Source organism: Chamaea fasciata, unplaced genomic scaffold (genome assembly GCF_029207755.1).
Source record: "Chamaea fasciata isolate MVZ Bird 193981 ecotype frontalis unplaced genomic scaffold, bChaFas1.0.hap1 SCAF_22, whole genome shotgun sequence".
Taxonomy (NCBI): Eukaryota; Metazoa; Chordata; class Aves; order Passeriformes; family Sylviidae; genus Chamaea; species Chamaea fasciata.
Window position 1 is genome coordinate 8,009,078 of NW_027094107.1, and position 26,059 is coordinate 8,035,136.

A 26,059-nucleotide genomic window follows, 5' to 3' on the forward strand; every position below is an offset into this window, starting at 1 on the left:
TTCGGCCCAGCCGAAAGCCAAGGTGGGACAGAAGCTACACCATGTGCCTGCTGGCACCCAGCCCTGCCTGCTCTCCCCTCCTGCTACTGCTGCTGGAGGCTGTAAGGCTGTCACCTCATCACAAAGTCCTAAATTACGCTCCCAGTGCCTGCTGTCAGCTGGGCTGTCAGTTCCAGAGCACTGTGTGGTGCCCTTGACTTTACGCTTGTCTGCACCACCCTGACTAACTGTGGGCACGGTATAAATAATAAACACTAATTCCCCTTAATACCTTCCCTCTGTCCTGGCTTTTACAGCAACACAGTCAGCTGTAGGTCGTGGGTGCAATCACATCCCTGTCAACACTGTAATCTGTCTCCATGTCACATCTGGACAGGCCTAATTTAACAACCATGTTTTTTAGAACTAGCCAATAAATTGTTTGCTCCGTGTGGTTCCCAGCCCTGCTCTCAGCACTCCCATCACCCTGGTGTGTGGCTCCTGACTGTTTTCAGTGACTCTCTCCGGCCTGTTGGGTTGTGGAGGGACTCAGGGCTCAGCCTGGGTGCAGTTTATCTCTGCAGCAACGAGCAGATTGTCAGTGCGGCTGGGATTTAATCCCTGCAAGGGCCAGGGGTGGATGTGGCTGCTGCAGCTCACCAGAGTGTTGTGACACTGTCACAGACACACAGAGCTCCTGTGCAGCCAGACCCACAGCGAGGGACTGTGGCTGATTGATTGTTTTTTGTATCCTTGGAAACTGAGAGGGCATTAAAATTGCATGGTGTGTGCAGTGCTGATGCACTCTGCTCCTTGTAGTGCAGCTTTGGGCTTGGAGATGGCTTCAGCCTCCAGCTGTGGCCTGTAAGGGGCACTGGTCTGAGAGAAAAGCTAAGCTACCACTGAACACCAAACTGTTTGGAGGGAATCCTATCTCTTTAGAGGGAATCCAACCATTTTGCCTCAGCTTTTATGCCCCAAAAGAAATTTTCTAAATAAGAAATCCTTGCTCCAGTGGCTGATGTTCATCACCGAGTGCAAGGTGTGCACAGAGCCCTTGGGCAGGGCTGTCACCCACGTCTGGCTGCACACAGCACGGGGTGTACACACCGGGGCTCTTCCTCGGCTTCCCAATCCTTGCTGGACTGGACCCTGCCTGTGGAGTCCCACAGGTGCTGCCAGGAGGGGAGAGAGCTCTGGGACAGCCCTGCCCTCCCCACTGCTTCCCCAGTGTCACACTGCAATCCAAAGAAAAGCAGTAAAGCAGAAAGGAGCTTGATGAAGGGAGTCCTGGCTGGGTGATGCTGGCTGTTCCATTACTGTGCTCAGGCAGCTCTCCCCAGCACTCTCAGCTCTGAGGGGAAAGGGGCTCCTCTGGGATCTCCCCCAGGGCCATGGGAAGGACACTGAAGGGTTGTCCCCAGCCCGGAGCTGCCACCAGCCCAGCGCTGCCATCAGTGCCACGGTGACACTGACGGTGACACTCTCATGGTGTCCCACCATCCCCTGCCGTCCTGCCCTCAGCCAACAAACCTCAATTTGCATCAAATCTGGGTTACCGCCCCTCAGACACCGGATTTGCCATCTTCTTAAACAGTACCAGAACAAAGGCTGTCCCAGGATCTCGTTTGCTCCCACCTCCTCGCTAATTAATGCTGTGGCTGCCTAGCACAGCAGGTGTTCATCTTCATGCGCGTGCTCAGAGAAGATGAACGCAATATCTGCATCACAGGGTCCTGCAAGAGGATTTCCTGGGGAAGACAGGTGTCTGATGCCTCAGGAATTTCTCCAGCTACAGCAGGATCTGCTGGGCGCCTCGGTGTTCTCCTCAGCTCCGCACAGCCCTGCAAGTCAAGGTGATGTGGCTGTCAAAGGTCGTGCCAGGAAATGTCCACTCTCAGTGGGCCTGGAGCTGCTCCTGGACATGCTGCTGGTGGGTGGCTCTGACCTCCTTGAGCACGGGGAGACCTGTGCAGGAAAGGGAAAGTGCATGCTAGCCCATGGGGAAGAGAGAAAAAAACAGAGAAGAGAAACCACAATGGCTTGTGGGCTTCAACTAATGGGCACGGAGTACTCAGAAATCATTCAGTAAAGTGCACCAGATCCCCACAAAGCCTCGCTGGCAATGAGTCACTGGATAATGTACCACTAACTTGGATTTATAGGTTTAATATTTTTTCTGTTGCGCTCTTGCTGTTGCCGTGTAGATTGCTTCATCAATTTTCTTTCCTGTCCTGAGGTACGTTAAAGTAGGATCTTTTGGGGTTGTTATTTTTTAACAAATAGATTATATTTCAAAGAATATTGGAGAAGTTCCTTGCCATTTATTCCTCGAGACTTGGAATGGCCCCTCTAATGTCCTGGTCCAATTTGCAGGGGTGGCTAACTGTCTCATGCCTATACAGATGTCCTTTTTCTGAGGACCTAATGAATGTAACAGCCACTCTCAATGCATTTATTTCAATAGTGGTCATGAAGGAGGAGCTTTTAATGAAACCATCTTTATTTTTTTAAAAAACCCACCAACACATTCATAAATTTTAAAAAAGTGTCAATATTCCTCCCTTCTGTGTCTGACTGAACAAAGACGGTTTACTCACTGTTTTTAATAAAACACGTGTCAATTTTGCCTTCCTGAGGGAAGGGAAAACTCTGCTCTGGCAAGAGTTTTAAAAGTAGGTGCTGAAACTCTGCCATATCCCACGGAGCCAGGGGACAGTGGCTGTGTGCTGCCGTGGCAGTGACGCTGTTTGGGACAAACGGGGGGCTGGCAGCCCGAGGTGTCTGTGCTGGCACTGTGGGATGCTCACGGCCACTCGGGCTCCTGAACCCTGCAGAGCCCAGAAGCCACTCGAGCAAAGTGAGGGAAAATGGATTTAAGGCTTGTGGTATTCGAGTTGCTGGGTATTTTCATGTCTGTAATTGCTAATTTTTGAGACCGCACACACGTCATATACACACACATACACTCTATATTTACACAGACACATCATATATGCACACACACTATAGATATTTACAGACACATCATATATGCACACACACACTATATTTACACAGACACATCACATATGCACACACACACTATATATTTACACAGACACATCATATATGCACACACACTATAGATATTTACAGACACATCATATATGCACACACACTATAGATATTTACAGACACATCACATATGCACACACACACTCTATATTTACACAGACACATCACATATGCACACACACCATAGATATTTACACAGACACACACGTGTGTGTGTGAGCGTGTGTGTTTGGTTGGTTTTGTGACTAAGGCACCTTGTGTAACCATTGTCCCTTTCCGGACAGGTGCGGTGCAGAGGCGCTCCAGAGGGAGAGCTCCGGTAGATTTCAATGGGAACGAAGCCCCCAGCGCAGCAGTGAATCTCTCCAGGAACGAGTCTCGGGGGTAAAACACAGACAGGTGCTGCGCACCCCGCTCGTCCCCCGCCTTTCCCGGGCGAAGCGCTGAGGAGGGCGAGCGCCGGCGGGCCGTGGGCTCGGCGCAGCCGCCCGGCCCCGGGGCCGCCTCGGCCGCCGGGGATCCCCGCGGTGGGCCCGGCCCCGCCCCGCCCCGCCCGGCTCCCGCACCGCCGCGTTCCGGGGCTGGCGGCTCCTCCCGGCAGTGCGGTACCGCGCGGCCGCCATTGCCTCACCGGCACCGCGCCCCGCGCATCCCTCACGCCGCATCCTCCATCCCTCAGCCCGCAGCCCTCGCTCCGGCTCCGGGCCGGCCAGCGCGGGCTCCGCGGCCGGGCTCCTCCGGCGGCTCCGGGGCCGCCAGCTCGGGCCCCGCGCGGTGCGCAGCGCTGAGGCGGCGGCGGGCGGGCGGGCGGCATGCGGCCGTGGTGACGGGCCCGCGGCGGCGCGCAGGGCCGGGCCGGCCGCCATGGGCCCCGCCTGAGGCCGGCCGCCCCCGGGCCCGCGGGCCGGGCATGGGCGGCGCGGCGGCGGGCGGGCGCTGAGGGGCCGGCGGCAGCATGGAGGCCATCTGGCTCTACCAGTTCCGCCTCATCGTCATCGGCGACTCCACCGTGGGCAAGTCCTGCCTCATCCGCCGCTTCACCGAGGGGCGCTTCGCCCAGATCTCCGACCCCACCGTGGGCGTGGATTTCTTCTCCAGGCTGGTGGAGATCGAGCCTGGCAAGAGGATCAAGCTGCAGATCTGGGACACGGCCGGGCAGGAGCGGTTCCGGTGAGACCCCGCGGGGCTTGGGCGGGGGGCGAGGCGTGCGGGAACGAGACAAAGAAGAGTCAAATTGGCACCTCGCGGTCCGTGCCCACCGCAGATGGGCGTGCGGGATGTGCAGGTGTGGATGCGCGGGCTGCCGAAGCGGAGGGCTGCGAGGCCGGGTTCGGCAGCCCGGAGATGGCCGTGCATCGGCGGATGCAGCGGGCGGCGAAAGCCCCTTGGCCGGGATGTTTCACGGCCGAACACTCGGGCTGAGGCTGGCGAAACGCAGCGCAGCGTGTGGTTTCGGTGCTCTGCTGCGGCAGCGCAGCTCAGCTCCCCGTAGGACAGAGAAAGGTCGGGACAAACCCTTGGCTGTGGCGGTGCGGGGATGACAGGTGCGTTCTGGAGAGTGCCGCGCCGAGCGCTGCCTGAGCGCAATTTGGGAGCTTGAGCAACAGGAACCGAGTCGCGATGGAGTGGAATAAAGGCAGCGTGTGGGACCGTGCCAAGTTTCCCACAGCACTCGCTGTGTGGGAAGATCAGCGGCCCCGGTCGGAGCGCGCTCGGCCCCGGCCAGAGAGGGGCTCAGACCTGCTGCTCATTTTGCAGGGGTGTGAGTGTTCCCGCAGCTCCTGGCCTCCTGTTTGCTTGTATTTTTCACGTGTCTTTAACCCTCACCTGCTCTTCCATCCTGCTCCCTCTGGGATCGCTTCCTGCCTTCCTCATCCCCGTGCGGCATCACAGAGCTGCTGCTTCTGTGCTCTAACGACCGGCCTGAGGGACGTTTTGGTTTCACTCAGCAGATGACAGCTGCCCTCTCACCGCCTCCCCTGGCTCTGTGGCACTGCTGTCTGGCCCAGGATGTGCAGCGCTTGGTCCTTATCCTCTGGCAGGTTTTCCCTCTGCTCCCTGGAAGCCTTGCAGGCCAGGAGCTGGCGCTTTATTCTGCCGAGAGAGGAGGTGCTTTAGCTCGCAGTTGCATCAGCTTCCAGCTTTGGATGTCTGGCTGAGCTCTACAGAGAGCACACCTGAGTGCTGTCCCCTCTTCCTGCCGTTGCTGTGAGGAGCAGGAGCTGTTGGATGGTTTCAGTTTCCTCTCTTTCACACGTGAGGGAGTCGGGGGCCCTGGGGGCTGCTTGCCCTCGGTGCTGGGGCTGCCCCTCGGGTTTGTCAGCAGGATGAGCGGGTGACCTTCAGCACAAGGGCAGCTGCACTGCTGCGGTGGGCAGCAGCCTGCCAGGGCACGGGCAGTGCAAGGGGCAGGAATGGTCGGTGACATTCAAAAAAAAAAACCAAAAAAACCCGAACCAATTGTGCCACTTTGAAATGCCCTTGGCCAAAGCACAGGCTGGAATTCCCCCCCAAAAAATTTCTGGAGCAAACCCAGAATGCACTGAAAAAAAAATTATAAAAAGGTAAAATCTGGTTTGTGTTTACCCCTTTCAAATCACTGTTAGCCCTGTGACAAATTGTGCCCCATGAAGACAACTCTTGGGCTCCTCCTACAAGGTAAGTCTCTTGGCCAGAGACAAGAATTGGCTGCTACTGGAATAAGCCAAAGTCCCTTGGACTTGCCATAGGCAAGAAGCACAATGGAGCAGGTGCTCTCCAGAAACCTGAAACTTCTTTTTTTGTCATTTGTCAAGCACAGGGAATTTCTTAAGAGGGAAATCTGTAAGAATGAGCTCCCCTTTTCTGAGACTTGAGCCTTTCCACCCTGCTTTGCATAGTTTCACAGCTGCCCCACGAGGACAAAACCGCTGTAGTTATTTTGACAACACCTTGGCAGTCTCTGAGCAGCAGCCGTGTTACAATTTTGCTCTTCCTGACCCCCTGTTGTGAGCTCTTTCACTCTCCATAAATCAGTAGCAATTTCTGTGCAGTCAAGGCTTGAATTACAGTTAAACACGTGCCACTCTGTTTTGCCAGACCAGCCCCCAGAAACATTCTGCCTGGGGCAGTGTTGAGGCCGCTTTGGAGCTGTAGAAGAGCAGGGTCCAAATCTTCCCGATCCAGCAGGTTTTGCCCATCTCTCGTTGCTCAGATACTGCTATTTCCTTGTCTGGAACGTGATGTTGTGTAATGGCAGCAGAAGCCTGTGCAGCCCTCACTCCCGGGAACTGTGTCCCACCACCTCCAGAAGAGCTGTTTCCTTCCAGCCAGCAGCTCTCCCTTGGCTCAGAGGGAAATGCTCAACCCTGGGTGCAGAGCAGGGGACAGTTCCCCTTTGGAGGTGTTGCCTGTGTGTTAAAACTTGGCCAAAGTAGCTGCAGGTCCCTGTAACTGCTCTGCAGCAGTGTGTGAGTGTGGCAGGAGGAGGGGAGGCAGGAATCTCAGAAGGGGACTGGGGAGGCATGTGCAGCGCGAAGGCAATGTGCTTTGCCTCCTGCAGATCCGTGAGGAGAGCAGTTGTGGAAAAGGCTTCAAGGGGAGGCACTGAGACCTTCACCTAATTTTACCTTGGAGCAGCATTCGGCTTGGATCCCATCATGTCTTTCAGAAGTACCTGAGGCATTGTTGTTGCTGGCAGGAGGAGCCAGGGCTGATGGCACAGAGCGCAAGGGAGAGGCAGAAATGTCTGTGGCAGCGTGGGGGTGAATTCAAAGTGCCAGTGTGTGTTTGCAGCTGGCCAGATAGCAAAAGGCAGATCTAATTCCCTCAGTGCCAAATGTGCAGAGTGACTATTGTCCCTAAGCCAGACAGTTGGAGAGGAGAAATTATCCAAACACAGCCCACTATGGTTTTTTTTTTTCCCCTGCTTCTGGCTTTCTTCAGTTTTGTCTGTGAATTTTCACCCATCACTGTGTGTTTGTTGATAAAACAGTTATTGAAAACTCTAGTTCATCCCTTCTTGGGGCGATTTTGACAGACACACACACTACAGGACCAGACAGCACCTAACAAGGGTCTCGCATAGCCAAGAAAAGACTTGTCCTGAGGTAAAAACGCAGCAGTCCTGATATTGCTCCAGCAAGGAAAGTTCAGGCCTGAGTGTGAATTCCTCCAGGGACTGAAATCGATCATTGCTTCTGGGTTTAGAGCCAATCCATGACTTGCAGGAACACCACTGCTCATCAGCTTCTTGGTTTTCCCCTGAGGGGCAGTGAGCGAGCTGTAGCTGTGCTCAGCCTCGTGGCCTCAGCCCCGCTCCACAGCCCCGTGTTTGCTCATTTCCTGAGCTGCTTCTGCCTGCCTTGGGCAGAGTTGTAGGAGATGTCTTCCGTTTTCCAGCCTGCAGTTCTGGGGTCTTTTTGGTGACTGTTTAATGCTGTCAGTATTTGGCTGGAACATGACCAGTGTTAGTGCTGATTCTCCTTGGAAGCTCTTGTATCATTTTGCTGTTTCTCGGGAGGTCAGATGGGCTGCTCGTGCCGGTGCCACCATCAGTAACAGCGTCCTGTCACTGCAATGTCACTTTAATCCGGTCCTGTAGTGGGAGAAGCTGTAGGGATGGGTGGATATCCCTGTCCCAGGGCCCTGGGAGCTTCAACCCCATGGTCAGCCTTCCAGGTCTCTGACCTCCTGCCTTTATGTGGCTGTCAGAGAGCAGGTGTTTGGTTTCAGTTGAGTCCTTTGATTTGTCACCGTGCTTCTAAACCAGAGGGCGGGCTGAGGTGTCCAGAGAACTGACATGGGGCGGGGCCAGGGGCATAGAGAAATCCATGAGAATAAAAAGTGCTGGAGGGGATTTTGAAGAGAGCCATAATAAACCCGTGGGGCAGTTTCCCAAGGGTGAAATCTTTAGGCCAAAATAATTTTTCCTTTTAAAGGACAAGCTCTACAGAGCACAAGCCAGAAGTCCTGAGACATTGCCTGGATGGCCTTCCCTTGCCCTGTATTCTGCAGGGTGGACAGGCTGGTGGTGATGCTACCTTCTCAAAGGCCAGATATCCACAGAGCTGTAACTTAACCCTGCTGTGGCTCCCTGTCCTGCAGGTCCATCACCAGAGCCTACTACAGGAACTCGGTGGGAGGACTGCTCCTGTTTGACATCACCAACCGCAGATCCTTCCAGAACGTCCACGAGTGGCTGGAGGAGACCAAGGTGCACGTCCAGCCCTACCAGATTGTCTTTGTGCTGGTGGGCCACAAGTGTGACCTCGACACGCAGCGCCAGGTCACCAGGCACGAGGCAGAGAAACTGGCTGCTGCCTATGGCATGAAGTACATTGAGACCTCGGCCCGGGATGCCATCAACGTGGAGAAGGCCTTCACCGACCTCACCAGGGATATCTACGAGCTGGTGAAAAGGGGGGACATTTCAATCCAGGAGGGATGGGAAGGGGTAAAGAGCGGGTTTGTCCCCAACGTGGTGCACTCCTCAGAAGAAGTGGTGAAGTCAGATAGGCGGTGCTTGTGCTGAGCTCCTCTAGAGAGGCCGGTGGTGATGGACCCTACTAACCAAACCTACTCTGCTAAGTGAACTCGGTGTGGCAGAACAGCCTCCCACGTTGTTTTGGACACCAGGACACACCCTGGAAAGAAATGCTCTGTCCCAAATAAGCTTTCAGAACTGGGGGCTACAAACCCGAAGGAGAGTGAGTGAGGGTGCATGTGGATGTTGTAAGGAGACAGGAAGCAGAAATGAGGGGCTGCACCTCACAGGAGAGAGTATACAGAGCTGGAACATGCCAGGGTACTGTACATGTTCTCTTTTAAGTAAACCCACAGCTCCCTGCTGGCTTTTGGAGCCACAGGATGGATACTGACAAACAGGCAGACAGAGAGGAGGCAGGAGGACGTCTTGGTTTGTGTCAGCTGTTTCTTTCCAGGAAGGTCTAAAGGCAGCACAGGTGCCATTTCCCCATCAGGTCAGTTCCACAGGAGAAGTTTGCTGACATGGTGTGCACACTTCTGAGTTTTCTTTCTTATGTTCCTGAACCTAGTTCGATAGCAAAGAGTCTTTTGTGGGATTTAAAGAGGAAAACAGTAGTTACTTGATTGGTAATTAAAATTAAAATTATTCCTCCCTTAACACTGGTTTTCGTGCTGTGCTGAACCAAGTGGCAACTCTTGCTGCAGTAGGGATTATTCAATGCAATTTTTACTCATTTACTGCCTGGGTGAGTACCTTGAAAGTCCCCCAAGTTCAGGGCTTTCCATTAGAATTAAGTGATCAAGAGAGTAATTAGAGAAGCATGTCCTCAGGTGTTACGTTTTAAGGCTGGGGTGTTGCAGCCAGGTGGGACACACCATTTCTCAGTAACAGCACTGTGATGACCTTACCAGCCAGGTCACAAGGAGGAATGGAAAGGAGGGGAGGGAAAAAAAAGAAACCCCACAAAATAAAAAACTTGAAAAGCTTAACTCAGGTGCATCAGACATCCTAAAAGGTGAGATTTGCTGTTAAAGAAGTTAAATAGCATGGAAAGCAACAGCTTCCATTGGCACTTTCTGCTGTTGAGGTGTCATTTTCTGTCTTGGCCTCTGTGGAAGAGAAGTGGCACTGGGAAGGTGGAGCACACGGCAGGAATGTCTGGGCGGGTGGCAAGGAAAGCCTCAAGACTTTCACTCGTGAGTAAACTTTGTTTTCCTCCATGTTTGACAGAAGAGGATCCATCTCAGGTTGGCCATCGTGGCGTGGCAGCCACGTCACAAAAGCTGTGTGCAGGTGGATGTTTTCTGGGAATGCCATTCACCACTTTAAAGCTTTGCTTCTGCCAAATTTTAACCCAGGCTTTTGAGGTGCAGTGGGGTGACTGCAAATTAGGGAAGTTCAGCCTATTGAGAGCGAACAAACAAAACTGTAGTGACTTTTTAACTTGTGTTTGAAAGCTTTATACACCAAACTGCAGTGGGCAGGAGGGGGGGATTAGGTCAAAGCCACAGGAAGCATCCAGTGTCTGTTTTAGGCCTCTGAGTAGAGAAAAAGAAAATATTTGTTCCAGCTTTTTAATCTGCCCCGTCTACAGAAATACAGGTCTTGATTGCTGTTGAGTTCAGACTGCTTCTCCTTCTGAGCCCGTTCTCACAGTTTGAGCAGCACAAGGGCAGGTCTGTAGTAAGAAAAAACCTGAAGTTTCCATATTGAAGCTGTAAAAAAAAAAAACCCTCAAACCTGCAGCGAAGCCAACCCAACAACCCTGAACACTTCTGGTTTTGGTCTTCTAGGAACAATTTCAGTTCCTGGGCTCTGCAGGAGACCTGCTGGGAGGGCACAGGGAGCAAATGGCAGGAAGGAGTTGGATCAGACATTTTTTAGCAATAGTCAAATTCTGTAATTCCCTGTGGGAGAGCCTGGCCAGAGAGGAAAGATCACCTTTCATGAGGCAAACAATATATTTATTTAATGGGTTTTGGACATTCCCCTTTACTGCTCCCAGGGAGAAATTCCAGAGTGAATCTTCAATTTAAATGCAGAAGTGTTGTAATTCTAAAGAGGAACAGTACAGAAGAAAATGTACACGGTCTTAACTACTTAGAGTTAATAAATTGTTATATTAAATGATAGAGAAACCATTATCTACATCTTTTTCTAATTCCTTGCATTTTCTAGACAGCTTATTAAAACATAGGAAATGTAGATTCATCTGTACAAAATTTGGAATGTTTTTTCTAAGATGAAGAACTTATTGGATATGCTAAGAATCCTTTTCTAACAACTGGTTTTAATGCTTTGACTTAGAGGGACTTCGAGAAATCAGAAGGTGATGCCTCTCACAGGCTACAGGTCAGGAGCTCTTATACTCTAGGACAAAAAGAGATTTAAAAAAAAAGCAAAAGCTAACTTTCTGTGGCCTCTGCCACGTGTTAAAAACAATCTGCATGTTAGACTGAACTTGCTGAGAACCTCCAGAATAAAAGCGTCCTTTACACTGTCCTCGCTTTGTTATGCACTGTAAGGAAATGTGAAAATAATGCTGTACTTAGCTGTCTGTATGTGACTGAGAATATGCTTGTATTTAGCAAAATGGTTACTACGTGATCATGTGAAATTCAAAACTTGTAAAGAAACTTTGGTGGGTTTTTTTTTTTTCCCTTTCCCCCCCGTCCATTCTCTCTGAGTGCGTTCCCCGCTCCCTGTCCCTGCTGTGTCTTCCAGCCAGGGCTGGATCCAGCGTTCCCAGGCAGTGCCTCACTGGACACCCGGCCCTGCAGAACCTGTCCTCTGCCTGGCTGAGAAAAAGCAGAAAACCCCGAGACAAACCCAGCCCCTGGTCGCAGCATTTGCTCCCCACAGCCTCCGGGAGGGCGCTGCAGGTGAGGTGGCCCAGCAGCCACACAGGCAAAGGGCAGGGCAGAGCTGGGCAGGGACTGAGCTCACCTGGGAGCTTTGGGCTTCTATTGACCTCAGATCAAACACCAACCCCGGAGCTGTGATGGGACAGGCATCTCCCCTCCCCCGGGAAGCGCCACTTTGTGACCACCGCGGCCATTCCAGCTCCGGGGCTGTCACCGTGTCCCCTCTGTGACCACAGCGGCCATTCCAGCTCCGGGGCTGTCACCCCGTCCCCTCTGTGACCACGGCGGCCAGTCCAGCTCCGGGGCTGTCACCGTGTCCCCTCTGTGACCACCGCGGCCATTCCAGCTCCGGGGCTGTCACCGTGTCCCCTCTGTGACCACGGCGGCCATTCCAGCTCCGGGGCTGTCACCGTGTCCCCTCTGTGACCACCGCGGCCATTCCAGCTCCGGGGCTGTCACCGTGTCCCCTCTGTGACCACGGCGGCCATTCCAGCTCCGGGGCTGTCACCGTGTCCCCTCTGTGACCACGGCGGCCATTCCAGCTCCGGGGCTGTCACCGTGTCCCCTCTGACAGGGCAGCAGCAGGTTCCTGGCAGTGGCACAGGCGTTGATTTTGCTCGGTTCTGCTTTTCTGTGCAGAAATGCTGAACTGCTGGTTTGGTTTTGCACAACAAAGGGCAGGCAATGCTGCCTTCGGACCAGCCCGGGCTGCGGGGGGGCACGGCCCGCTGGGATCTCATTAATCCCAGCTGGAGAAAAAACTGTCAGAGAAACCAGGTTGTGTTCGCAGCTGCCTTTCCATCGCTGCTGGTGCTAGGAAAGGAAGAAGGAAAGCAGCAGCCCGACCAGCACCACGTCCTGCTGCCGCAGCTGGAGGACAGGGCCGAGCTCCGCTGAAACAAACACCGCGGCCGCGGGGAAGGAGGAGATGAGCCCGGGGGCAGGTACTGGTGACCTGGTGACCGGTGCCGGGGTTTACCTGCCCTCTGCCCGCCGCGCAGCCCTGTGCGACAGCACAGTGCTGGTGAATCACCGCCTTCAGCCACCAGTTCACATGTGCTGACTCACATTCGCACCACACTTCGCACTGTCTGCTGCTTGCACAGAATTGTTCATCCCCCCCACGCCCAGTCAGGGGAGGGAAACCGAAGACCACACATCACGTTCATGACTTTCTCACAAAGAAAGATGCACAAAAACAGCTGTTTGCCACAACTGTTTAGTTTTACTATTTTAATATCATGAAATAAAAGTACAAAAAAATTTACAGGTATATTGTTTCTTACATGAAGATTGAACAGTTAGCATTTTGCATTTATTTTCGCGGTGAAACCTGTACTCTCAGTCACAGGATGTGATTACTTAGCCACTGACATCACCACTGAGCATTTCATTTTAGAAAGAAACTGCAAAGGTAGGAGGCAACAATCTCACAAGGCTTTGTAAAGACCAAAACAACCCTCCAGCTGGAGCAGCAGAGGTTCCAGTGACCCCCCCTGATGTCACACAGGTTTCCCCAGCTGGAGGCTGTGCTCAGACACTGACCTGGACCCCTGGGCCAAGGGGGCAATGGGAGCCTCTCACAAGCTCTGGGGTCCTCGCTCAGTGCTCCCTGAGACAACCAAGGTGTGCACAGGTGTGAAAAGCCAGCGCTGGGAGCTGCAGGCCTGCCATCGCTCCCTCTGCTCTCTGAGGACAAATGCCAACCTGCTCACGTCAAGTGTGAGAGCTGGGGAGCAGGCGGGCACTCACCCAGCCATGGTGCACGCTGCTGCTGCCATCACCTGACCGAAACAAACCCCCAGTTCCACTTCTGTTCTTGGTTCCTAGAATGTTACAGCTGCGCCTCAGCCCAAGTCAAAGTTAACTCCGGCAGCTGGACAGAGATGGAAAAGAAAAACCCTGCACTGCCTCAGCCCGTGAACATGCCAGGCTCCATTTCATCCACGCCCCTCAGCTTTCCAGACAGGCTTTCAGGGAGAAAATTTCTTTATGATGGACTGCTCTGGTCAAAATACTACATCCTTTGCTGGACTGTGTGGTGCCTTTTCAAATCATTCATTTCATGAAGCATGCATGAAACCAAATCTCGAGTTTACAAATAAATAAAATGGTGCTCACCATGAGGTTTTTATATATTTTACCAGTTACTGAAATGCTGAAAAGTAACTCAGTCCTGAATGAAGTTTGGGGGTGTTTAAATAAAAAATACTTGGAAATCGAGACCACATTTAAAATTGGAAAAACTATGCTTTGTTTTTGGAAGGGTCTTGCTTGTTTCTTCTCTTTACGTCCCAGTTATAAACTCTAGCCATATCTGAGGGTGTGGGATTAAGGAAACAGCTCGTGCTAGCAGAAAAGAGAGAGAAAAGAGAGATTTTTATAAAAGGAGAGAAAGCAGGTTACAGAGTTGCCCACTTGGTTACACCAGTAACCATTTCATGAAAGGGCTGACTTGATGCAAAGCTTCAGCTCTCAGAACACTGCTAACCGTTGGTAACTGCAGTATTTTTATCATTCCTTTAAAAACCTCCAAAAAGATCTGGCAGACAAACACAATTTTAGTTTTCCTGACTCTTTGCTGATCTCAGTCAAGCTGCCCATAGGAGCTGTGTTTGATTTTTTCAGGCAACCCAAACTCCTGCAGCACAAAGCTCAAGTGTCAACGTGAAAGAGCAAGCAGTTGTGCCTCCATTAAACTGAATCTAATGCTTCATTAATGGCTACACTCGTTAAGACAGTTTTAAACTAGAAAGTATAAAGAACAAGCCCACACACCCAGGAGTGGCTCATGACAGTACAAAGAAATCTAAAAACCACTGAGCACAGCCCGGGCCAGTCCCAGGCTTGCTGCAGCAGGGCTTGTGCAGCCTGCAAAGAACAATATTCCCTGGAGGGAGGGTCCCTGTGCTCTAAGGTGGACCCCTGGGCATCAATCCACACTTCCAGCTCCCTCTGGGGTCACTCCGGGCTGCCACCCCTGCAGCGGATCTCATGAGGACACAAACACAAGTTTTGTGTCTCTCACACACCGACCTCCAGCTCAGCCCTGCAAACACAAGATCCCATTGCACTGCCAGGGCAGCAAAGTTCTCAAGCGCTACGGGACGGTGAGGGCAGCCAGTCTGAGATAAAGACACATCAGGAAGTTGGCTGTGACCTGGATGTTGCCTTCACATGCATTAATGAAAAGGATACTGACTTCTGTAGTGGTGAACTGATCTCTGAGAAAATCCAGGTCTTCCTCTAGAAGATCGAGGTTTTTTGTGGCTGTTGACAAATTCTTCTCTAACAGAGCCTGAGCTTCATCAATATCATATTCAAGCATCACATTGGCCTGAAAAAGAAAGATTGATAAGAGCTCTTACTCCTGCATTGTGAGGACTAAGCCCACGCCAAGCATATTTGAGGCTGTTGTTCATAACTAATCATGTCAGCAGCACTGTCCTGACAGGCCAGGACAAGACTCAGGCAAAGTCTGAATCCACCTGAGGCCTCCAGGTATTTCATTATAGCTTTCCACTAAATAAAATGAATCGTGTGTGGTGTTTCATTATAGCTTTCCACTAAATAAAATGAATCGTGTGTGGTCTTTCATTATAGCTTTTCAGTGTGAAGTGTCAGTAAGATGAACCTTCTCTGATGTTCTGTTCAGAAAACAAACTTGGGGTGCTCCATGAAAGTCAGTGTTTATGAATTCTGAACACAGTCTCCTAATATCAGAAGTTTTTTTACGTTTTATGATAGAAGTGGGAGAGGTTGGGAGCAACTGTCCAGTTTAGATGGTTCATGTGCCAACAGTGTTTCTGTCCTGACCAAGAGGTTTTGTTTGGCAGCCAACACTGGGATTTAGCAACATCCACGATTTAAAAGTCTCAAAATAAGCATCAGCAGGTTAATCCCCACATATAATGAAGCCTCTAAATACAAAATACTCCGACCTGATGCTGCTTAAGTACGAAGGGATCTGGGTTGTGAATGCTGATCGCAGCAGGCTTTAGTGCAAAGTCCACTCTAAATGCTGGCAGGGACCTGTGAGCAACACAAATCCCATCCTTCCCCCTAAAGGGGCATGAAAAGGGAAAGCAAGATGCTGAACACAAGTAACAGAGCAGATGGGAAGCTCTTGCCCAGCTAAGTTGTTTTGCTGGGCACATTCCCATGCCAGGCAATGCTGGAGGTTAATTTGAAGCCAAAAGTGACAGAAATGGTAAGGGAAACACAAACAAGCTTTTTGGAAAGAACAATCCAGCAAAAAGACAGTTCTCTGAAGTCTTACTGTTCAGGAACCAAGAAAAATACCCCAAATGGAACAAGAAATCTTCACTAACACACTGGCACTGCCTGGTTAGATGTGCTCTGCACCCACTACAACCAGGGGAGGCAGCAACCAAAACTCTCTTTCTCAAGCCTTTTCTAAGTTACTGAAACAGCTGCAGAGAAAGTTCCATTTTACTTACCCCCAACCACAAACAGACTTTATCTGTGGGAGGAACTGAGGCTTTGCAGTAGAGATTATCTGCCAATAAAAATCTGGTTTCCATTGGATGTGTGGAATCCTTAAGAGAAATGATAAAACTTACAATTGCTATTTTCACTGGAGACATGTTCAAGACATAAAACTCAGAATAAAGAGCACACTTTTCTGCTTTCTACCATCGATGCAGTTATTAGCTTTTGTGGAATTCTACATAACTGTACTTCAACATTAAAGTCAGAGCTCCAAGAATAATGCATTTTTAAAAGATATATTTAAAAACAATGCAGAAATCTCTATAAAGAATGGAGATGAAGTCAAAGCTTAGCTGCAGTCTATACACTATTAAAAATGAAGTTTGCATTACAAACATTAACTTTGTTTTTTTGAACTAGCTTTCAAAAAGTACTACATACCTTTAAAAACAATTCTGTTATTTATAAAGGCATATTAAGTGTGCTCTCCAAAACATTTCTTGCAATGTGTTCTGTTAGGGTGGAAAGGTCGTTAGCTTTTCTCATACTCATTAGATATTCAAAATAATTTACCTTTTTCTTCTGCATGTGTTTTAAAATTTCTAATGTCTGTTTAATTTCAGGAATCTGACTTTTTAGCCTGTGAATTAACAACAGTCATAATTTATTATTTTACAGAGACACAGAGTTTCCTAAACAAGTGATCAGTTTTATTATACAGTCCACCCTCCACTTTAAAACTTGTTACCAGCTTTTTCCAGCTCACAAACACGGGTTTGAAAGACAAGGCATGGTAAGTAAAGGCAGCTCAGCTCCAGCTTCACCTGGCCCTCACAAAACCAGGCTGCTGCTGTGGCAGCACAGCAACGCACTCAGCTTTCACAGCAGAACAAAACACAGCAGCACCAACAGAGCCCCACCTGCTAAAATTGGACATTTTGTGTCTTTGTAACTTCCCAGAGGACAGGGAAACCTCGGCAGAAATAGAGGTCAGGAGCAGTGCAGGGGAAAGGGAAGGGGATGGAAGGGAAGGGAAGTGTTTCTTCTGAGATTCGGGGACAGTGAGAGCCACAGGACTCTGCACAGTTCAAGCAAAAGCTCTCCAGGGCTGAGGGCATCACTCTCCCAAGAGCCCTGGCACTGGGATCCCCACAGCCTTCCTGGCCACTAGATTGATTATTAAAAAAAAAATAAATAGAACTGTGCTAAACATTTCCCAATTCTGCAAAAAATTACAACTTACCTCCTTTTCTTTTGAGCAAGATTAAGTTCCAGAAATTTATACTTCTGATACTGCTCATCCAACTTCTTAAGAACTACATCTGCTGTCTCATTTCCAGGCTGTTTCATAAAAGAATCTACATCTTCCTTTAAGGGGAGAAAGAAACCCTCAGTGTTAGAAGAGTTTCATGGAAACCCTGGACACAGACATGCAATCATCTCACCGCAGTTACATCTAGAGGGGCTTTGAAATGTAAACTGACTTTTTTTTTTCTGGACTGGGGTACAAAAGCATTTGGTTTCTTTTCTTAGTCATCTCTTCATTTGTGCCTCCCTGCTTTTTTCCTTTTTTTTTTTTTTTTTTTTTTTTTTTTTTTTTAGTAGGGAAATAAGGGATAGGTGCAAGGATTTTTTTCATTTTTGTTATTTTATTTTTGTTATTATTTCGTATTTGTGGGCACATGGTTAGTGGTGCTGTCAGTCCTGTGACACCTTCCAAGGGTGGGAATCCCCAGGGCATGGCTAAACCTGGGGTTCCTACATGTAAGGCAGGGAAAATGCTTCTCCTGTGGCTCACCAGGTTATGAATTATTTTGGATGAAAACTGATGAAGGGAGTCAGCCTGATCAAAGAGAAAGACACAAAGGGGGGAAAACGGAGCTGTCTGCTCAGACAGGCCCTGTGGAAATGAACAGGCTTCAGCAGCTCCTGCTCCAGTGAGCAGGAAACCTCCAGAGAACAATTCCAGCCAGTCCTGTCATCACCTGACCCAGGAAAAGCTGCCAGAGAAGAAAGGGCAGAGCCAGCAAAGGTGTCAGCCTTGGCAGGTGCCTCCTCAGAACCCCCGGGAGCAGCTCACCTGCCAGGGGACAATGTCCCCGCCTCTGAAAGGTGCAGCAGGCCAAGGATCAGCCCCACATCTCCGGCCTTGCCACCATTTCCACACAGAATTCCAGGTGACCCCAGTGAGGTAATGCTGCCCCTGCCCTCACAGCTCAGTAAAAGCTGAGGGAAGCCCCACCACAGCCCCTGCAGCTCCTCTTTCTGAGCTTGGGCTCTCCATTCCAGCAGCCCCACACCAGAAAAAGACTGTAACATACACTAAATTTATACTAAAGTGATATCAGACATGGAGCTGCTCCCCCTCGTTATGACGCCTGAACTCTCTGGGCTAAGGAAACTTCCTGGGAAATTCCTGAATCTGTCAGAACTGCCTGCCCTCCTTATCATGAGGGAAACCCGCAGCAGAACAGGCACTGCACAACCTGCAGCACTGCCCAGCACTGATCCCAGCTCTAGTGGCCACACCTCAGACTGCCTGAGAAGTGCCTGGGCCATTCCTGCCTCTGGATAAAGCTCCTGGGGAAGCCTTCAACAAACAAAACCACGATTAGGTTTGGGGAGGTGCTGTAGAAGTGAGGCCTGAGGATGCTGTGAAATGAAACTCCCTCTTGTGGAAGCAGCTCTGCTGGTTTAAATCACTTGGGGCAGAGAGGAAAAGCAGGTGGGCAGCAGCTCCCACACGTTCTGCAAGGACCCGCCAAAATTCAGCTCTTTTTCAGGAAGGAAACTGAGTGGCAAAGCACCATCTGGCAAACTTCGAGCCCAGGCCCAGGAATGCTCAGGAGGAGCCCTGGAATGCAGCAGGATGGAGAATTCCCACGTGTGCCCAGGCCCTCTGCTGAGGGATGACCCAAACCAAGAGCTGCAGCACTCACTGCGCACAGAGCTTCTCTGGGGCCATGAGCAGAGAACGTGACGAGGGACAGGGATGTGCAGCCCTGCATCCTCACCCCTGCTGAGGAAGGCAGGAGAACAAAGAAGATAATTCATCTGGAAATGTCTGGGCAAGAGCCCAGAACCACCACAGCTGAAGGTTCTGTTTGGAGAGTCTGTAATCCGGGAAAACCCTGTGCCTTAACATGACTTCCTCTGAGTGCTTCACATCACTTGAAACCTGGGGAGGGACAAGAATTCCCAGAACAACTGCCTCAGAGAAGATGGGAACCATAAACTGTGCGAAAAGCCTCTGCTGAAGCAAGAAACCAAGACGTTCCCTACAGAAAACATCTCTGAAGACAAGAGTCACAGTAAGGCTGCCCACGCAGCATGCAGGGGGGGAACGCCAAGCAAGAGATCAGGAACTCTAAATGGTTTTGAAATAGAAAACTATTTTCTGAAATAAAAAATACTCTAGTAAAGCCTACCCTGAAAAAAGTAGTATTTTCACCCTGCAGAGCACAATACCTTTACAACTTCTCAGTTCAGGCTTATTTTGAATAAAACAAAGTTTATCTTAACATCTACATCCAAGTAGCCTGTGATCACCATCGAGGATCCCTTCTGCATTGGATCAGAGCACCTGTCAAAACTGAGAAGGAGGAAACTTCCCAGATGTTTAGATCCAGGGGTGATGAAGATCCCTGAGGGGATGAAGAGCTGAGGAGACGCACAGGGCCGAGGCACAGCCCCAGAAGCAAACCCAGCAGCCACACAGGCAGCCAGCAGCCCGCAGTGAGGGATGTGACAGAAGCCCTGCAAGTGTCTGTGAGGCTGTTCATGCCCTGCCTCCTGCCAGAGTGCACTGCAGGGCCAGCCCAGAGCACAGGCTCTCCCCTGTCAGGATCACTGAGCTCTCACAGGGCAGCCCTTCCCTTCCATTTCCATCCATGCTGCTCTCCCACGAGGCAGGGAAGGCAGTCAGCTGGCAGCAGCAATGGTTTTCCAGCCCAGTGAGGGTCTGCCAGACCCTAATTTTTGTTAAAAAACCTTAAAGGAGGAGCTGGATCAGTGAGAGTAAATGCACCGTACCTGTGTGTGCCCCGATCAGGCACAGCAGCAGGACAAGCACTACATCTGGAACACCAAAATGCAAGTCAAACCCGTTTATTTCTATAAAGGCAGCTGTGTCAGATGGGGCAGACATCCAGCACTTCCTGAGCTCACCAGGGCAGCCAGGTACAGCCCGTGTGATCGATAGTTATTGACCAGAGGAAATAAAACAGCAATCAAGACCGAGAGTGAGCTCAGAGCTGAAAGTGAAGGGATGACTGCGAGATGGTGTCACTGTGTAAGTCGCTGATTCCTGTTCTCCAGCTGCTCCACAGAATCATCAAACGCTCAGCACATCACTTTTTAAAGGCGGATAAACGAGTCGGGCCCGTTTTCCAGCAGACCCACATTTGCTGGTTTGCAAGAACACACGGGCGCTTCAGAAGAGCGAATCTCCTCAGCAGTGGAACACTCGCTGAGGAGAGGAGGACGGCTGGAAGGCGCTCGGGGCACGGCCGGTGACCCGCGGGGCGGGAGCGGCACGGCGTGCCCCGTGCGGTGTGTGCCCTCACGGCCCGCCGCTCACCGCCCCGAGCCCGGCACCGCAGTAACGCCATTAACGCGGGGAGAGCAGCTTCTTGCGAGGGAAAGAGCCGGCTCGGCACCGAACACACGGCAACCCACCCGGGAACGGCGCACGGCTGAGGCCGTGAAGGGCCCCCGCGCCCCCGGCACCGCCCGCCCGCCCAGCGCCGCCTCACGGGACCGGGCCCGCTCCCCGTCACCGCCGCCTCGGGGATGCCCGGCCTCACTCCGCAGGAACGCCACCTCAGCCCCGCCCGCCGGCCGCGCTGGCCGGCCCCGCTCACCACGAAGGCCGCCTCAGGGATGCCGAGCGGGCCGCGCCTGCCGCCCGCCGCCGCCTCGCTGCCTCCGGCCGCCGCCATTTGGGAACGGACCGTGCATGCGCGGCCCGCGCACGACGCCGGGGCGCTGCGTCAGTGCGTCAGCACGTCACAACCCCGAGGGGCGCTGCGCGGGGCGGGCGGGGCCAGGGCAGCCGGAGGCACCGCCCATTGGCCACGATAATGAGGGGCGGGGCCGGAAAGGGAAGGGCGCCGGCGGGGAAAGGGAAAGGCTCCGGCGGGGAGGAATGGCTCCGGCCTGACGGGAAAGGCTCCGGCAGGGAAAGGGAATGGCTCCGGTGGGAAGGAATGGCTCCGGCAGGGAAAGGGGAAGGCTCCGGCGGGAAGGAAAGGCTCCGGCAGCGGGGGCTGCCTGCGGTGGCGGAACTGCGAGTGCCGTGCTTGCCCTGGCCCGGGAAGGAGATGTCGCTTATCCCACCCTCTGCTGCTGCCCACGGAGGAAGCGCCCGTGTTTGTAAAGGCAGCTGCTCTGCTGACAAGTCAAACAGAGCGAACAGGAGCAGTGGCTGTAGCAATTTACAATAAACGTCTCGAAAGGATCACCAGTAACGCGTGGCCCGTGTTCTCCTCGCTCCCCGGCCCTTGCGGTCAGTTCACGGAGTCGCTGCTGCTGCCCGCGGCTTCAGCACTGACAGGCAATGAACTATTAAACACATCTCTGAAACCTAAAGAAACCAAAATACAAGTATTAAACTCAGAATTTTCTGCTTTAGAAAGAAGGAGCACGTGCAGCAGGCTACACTCCCCTTAGCCTCCAAACAAGCCAATTAACACCCTAACTCAGCCATGGCTTACCAGCCTTATTAAAAGTCTCAAGAACACAAAAAATGATCACATACACACGCCTTGCATATGCCAAAGTTTATTTTTTTTCCAAAACTTGTTTCATCAAATATGTGGATATGAGCAGTTTCTTTAAAAAATGAACAATTTGCATATTAACAAATTGTGAAGTTCCACAATTAAAATATCAACACAGCCAGTCTTGTGCTTAGGCTTATTTTTAAAAAAATTATTCATAGAACATAAATCCTTAGAATTTTTTTTTTCCAGTTTGTGGCTAGTATATTTTCCACACATTCTGTATTCTTATAAAATGAAGGAACTCACATAAAGGAACAGCTGTACAAGAATACATCTGAAAAAAAGCAACCTAAAATTATCATAGCTCCTTTTAAATAAATATCCAATAAAAGGCACAAACCTGTTATGGGGGAAAAACATAACATACAAAACAAGACCTATTAAATAAATAAAGTGTGGGTTGGGGTGAGGGAAATCTGTTCCAGCACCTATTTTTTGTCATTGCTCCAAGATGAGATTCCAGCCAGACATTTGGTAGAGGATTCAGCTTCATCACAAGGATACACATCTGAGAGATACTGAAAGATCTGACGTTACAATTCCTGCTGTAACTGTACCAGTTACTACAATCTCCTTAAATAAATGATCATGAGAATCTGCAGGATGATGCAGCAATGTACAGATCAATGACGAGTCAGATACATCTTCAGAGTCAGAGCAATGAGTTCTCTATTCCTAGCTATCAGTAATGTAGAAATGATAACATGTACAGTTTCCATTGCTCAAAAATAGAATCTTTTCAATGGAAATAAACGACTGATACATGACTTTAGATGTTATCCTTACAATACAAACTACCCCAAACAAAGTTTTTTCCTTTTTATGTACAAATCAAGCACCGATCCACAGTGCGTACTATTCTAATTGTAACCCCCCCATCCCTGTCACACATCAAAATATCCACCCTGTATTCAATCTTGTAGTCAGAAGTTTTATTGTTGTTACTTTCGTGTGGTTTTGTTGGTTCTTTTCCTTAAACAAAAGTCCATTGGTTATTTTACCTACAAATATTCCACCACTATGTGCACAGAACAGAGATTTTTTTTCTAGTACACATGTCCAAAATTTATTAAAAAAAAAAAAAAAAATCAGTAACTTCTCGGAGGCAAAGTCAAACGATATCTAGAGAACATTAGAAAACCCCAGTTATTTTGAGAGGTACACGTTCAAGTCCAGGAGGCCTCACACAATCCACCTTTCCAGAGTCCCTCAGAATCCATCATCCTATGGCATATTCCAGGAGAGATATTCCAGGAGAGTCTGCCTGCAGCAGCACCGAGTCCCAGCAGTGAGGCTCAAGTGACCCACTAAAGTACAAGAATGCAAAGCGTACAGCACACATCAAAGTCTTCCTCCTCGCTCACACAAACACGGAGACATCTCAGTGATCAGCTTCCTGAAGTGTTCAGAACATGATTCTGATCCAAGGAGTTGGAAGGAAAAGTCACACTGACAGACATCTCTCTTCACTCATCACAACTACTGTTTGCAGCTCCTGCAGGCTGGTACAGTCACCCTCCAGAACAACCTTGGTGTTCAAAGTGGGGTTTTTTTTTTGTGGAGAATAGCCATAAAAACCTTGACAGCTTGCTTTTCACTTCTCATGTATGTTATTTAAACACATACTCTGCCATTTAATGTGTCCCAAGACGTGCACAAGGAAGAGGTGGGCAAAACCCACTCCTGTGCACTTGTCTGCAGAGAGAAGGTACAAAGCCATCTTTGCTTCACAAGGATCAAGCTCAAAGCTGTGTTTCAAAACATCAAAAGTAGGTAGGTTATAAAGTTTTTAAAACATAGTTTGTGGCTGTTTCTCCTTTTTTGTTTTTTTTAAATACTAACAAATTGGTATCAGACAGCTTTGCTACAAGAAAGCAGACCAAAAGAACCATTAAAAGATCCAGGGCAAATCACAAGTAGTCCAAGCTATTATCCAGTACTAAATCCATTTCTGAGCCAGGTATATTCCAGATAATTCAGGATGCTCTGAAATAAAGTTATAACAGATATATACTGCTTGCCAGGCATTTATTTGCATATTAAAATAACGTGTTATTACTTATACAACTGAGTATAAGAAAGAGACCTAACAGCTTACAGTGCTAGGAACTGCCTGCTTGTAGCACTCTCACTTCTGCCATTAATGCCCAGACATTTGTAACTCCGTGGACTGAGCTAATTTGAACACAAGGCTTTTGATTGCTGAATGAATCTATGGGATTCACTATTTCTGAAATGAACAGTCCCCTCAACACAACGACCCATTCTAAATGGCATCTACTCCCTCATCATGTGGAGGGCAACTATAGGCACTGAAGAACTCATTGGCTTAAAAATTGTACAATTGTTCAACCCAATAAAGGTGGATTAAAGCTTGAAGCCCTTTGTAATTCAAACTTGAACATTAAACTACCACGTACTGGTCCAAATTCTTTCAAAAAATGAATATACATCAAGGATCAGAGTTTTAAATTTCTCCAAGGTTTCATTTTCCAGGAAATTAGCAGTTACAAATATACAAATATCAGGGGCTGGGGAAAGGAATTTTATTTTGTTTCTTTTTTATTGATTCATCAGGCAAAACATTTACCATAGGGTTAAGAAATACTACTTTTGCACTCTTTGGACAGAATTAAGCATTTGGAAAAAAATAGAAGGGTTGTTCTCACTCTGAGGAATGTGCTTAATTTAGAAGTTCTCTACAGGAGAGTTTGACAAGATTCTCAGGCCTATCTGCATTTATGGTGAGAGTGAGAGAGATTTCTGCAATTACAGACTCTCCAAAGGATAAAAGACATACTACACTGGAGGTCTATTTATTGTAACAATAGAAAACTCAGCTTGAATATTAATCATCATTAGAAGGAATTTTACAGGAGAGTTTTTCATTGCATTTTGCCACAAAACTTCTGGAGGAAAGGTTGTTCCCACTCCTAATTATAACTATTGGGGTTTTTTTTTAATGCTATCACTTTTAATCAGACAGTGAAAAATACAAGATAAGGCATTTTCACAGCCAATTTCAGTTCTGGAGGAAGATTCTTAAGTAGAAAATATGTTCCAGAAGTCTGTACATATCTGACCCACTGTGAACAACAATACTTCATAAATTAGTTGATTTTAAAGATTTTTTTTCCTCTCAAAAAGAGTCTGGATTTCTTAATGCAACATTTTTTTACCTTGAAATTACTACAGAAGAAAAAAGATTACTGCAGCATCAAAGAAACAACTATCTAAAAAGTTTACACGTTATTTACACATTTAAAAATAATTCTTTTTATACGGTTTACAACTAGGCTCTTATTTTCAAAAAAAGAAGCACAAGCTATTTCTCTACAGCTGGATAATTTCCAAACAGTTGCCAATTCCCAAGTGTGTCAGCATGAGTGCAAGGTCCGAGTCTTTTGACCTAATGGACTTCAGAAAGAAGAATTGTCTCTACTGCAGTAATCAACAAGACTCGGAGTGCTGCTGTGCTTGTGGCACTGCCAAACTCTGGCTGCTCTCCCCTGAGCCCACGGTGGGAGTAGGAACCCATGGAAGTGCAGCTGCTGGCACCTCTTGGAGGCTGAATGTTCTGGAACATTCTCATTTCCCCGACTCCATCACAGGCTTGCAGCCTCTCCTTACTTAGCTCTATAATACTGACAGACCAGTGGAGCAATTTATTATTTTTACTCTATTTCCCTATGTAATAAGATGTGTCTTGTTGATTCACAGCATTTCAAACTCACATTAGAAAGTTTGCAAATCACTCTAAGCTATTCTGATGTGAAAAAGCTGTCTGATTTCACACAATGTTGGCCTGATGATGATGCAAGCGTTGCTCTATCAGAGCATTTATTAGAGCACATAAAAATTTTATCGCTCAACTCGATTTCGTGTCGTGTCTTGGTTACAACAGCCACAGAATTTAGGAATAAAATAAATAGCTTTGACATTCTCAGTCAATTCCTAAGGTAATCCACCGATGACTAAGGTTGTAGAGCAATCATGTAACCTTCTCCTTGATTTTGAACATGATAATCCAGCTTGCACCTTCTGAGTCAACCTCAATAAAAATAGTTTTCTGCTGAGCAGTTTAAAAAAAAAAAATCAGGAAACAAACATGACTTCACACTGCAGTGACTGTTATAAACAAGAATCTCTAAAGCATTGCAGTTCAAAATAATATTGTATTATACAGGGAAGAAACAGTTGCCCTGTTCAGGAATACATCATGGAAAGATTGAAATTCAGTCTTTTCATTTTTTTACCAGTATTTGGTTGTTCTCACATCTTGTTGCTTTGGTGGCTCTACATGAACTGTATCTGTGAAACAATGATTACATATTAATGCCACTTACATAACAAACGGTTTCCCAGTGTTTTAGAATAAAGAATCTATTTGGCTGTCTTGTCATTTGTAAGTTAAAGGCTTTGGCACTTCAAAAAAACCCCCAAAGAATATTAAGACC

At 49.1% G+C, this 26,059-nt stretch overlaps 2 protein-coding genes across 7 annotated transcripts in view; one reads left to right on the forward strand and one right to left on the reverse strand.

Annotated features, from left to right (window-relative positions):
- The first annotated feature begins 3,871 nt into the window (after nt 1-3,871).
- RAB39B (RAB39B, member RAS oncogene family) lies at nt 3,872-11,139 on the forward strand. Its single transcript, XM_066202462.1, has 2 exons — nt 3,872-4,206; nt 8,122-11,139. Exons 1-2 carry the CDS (start codon nt 3,992-3,994, stop codon nt 8,546-8,548), a joined length of 642 nt encoding a protein of 213 aa, XP_066058559.1. The 5' UTR covers nt 3,872-3,991; the 3' UTR covers nt 8,549-11,139.
- Nucleotides 11,140-12,572: 1,433 nt separating this feature from the next.
- VBP1 (VHL binding protein 1) overlaps nt 12,573-26,059 on the reverse strand; it is a 36,123-nt gene continuing 22,636 nt past the window's right edge. For 3 of the 6 annotated variants that reach the window (XM_066202608.1, XM_066202607.1, XM_066202605.1), the window contains one exon: nt 21,583-25,913. In XM_066202608.1, the coding sequence (XP_066058705.1) occupies nt 25,899-25,913 (15 nt within the window). In that variant the 3' untranslated portion in view covers nt 21,583-25,898. Of the gene's footprint in view, nt 13,685-14,565; nt 14,705-15,827; nt 15,927-16,392; nt 16,460-17,062; nt 17,188-20,681; nt 20,788-21,582; nt 25,914-26,059 lie in introns of those variants that run through there. The other 3 variants (XM_066202609.1, XM_066202610.1, XM_066202606.1) reach the window with 3 other exon arrangements.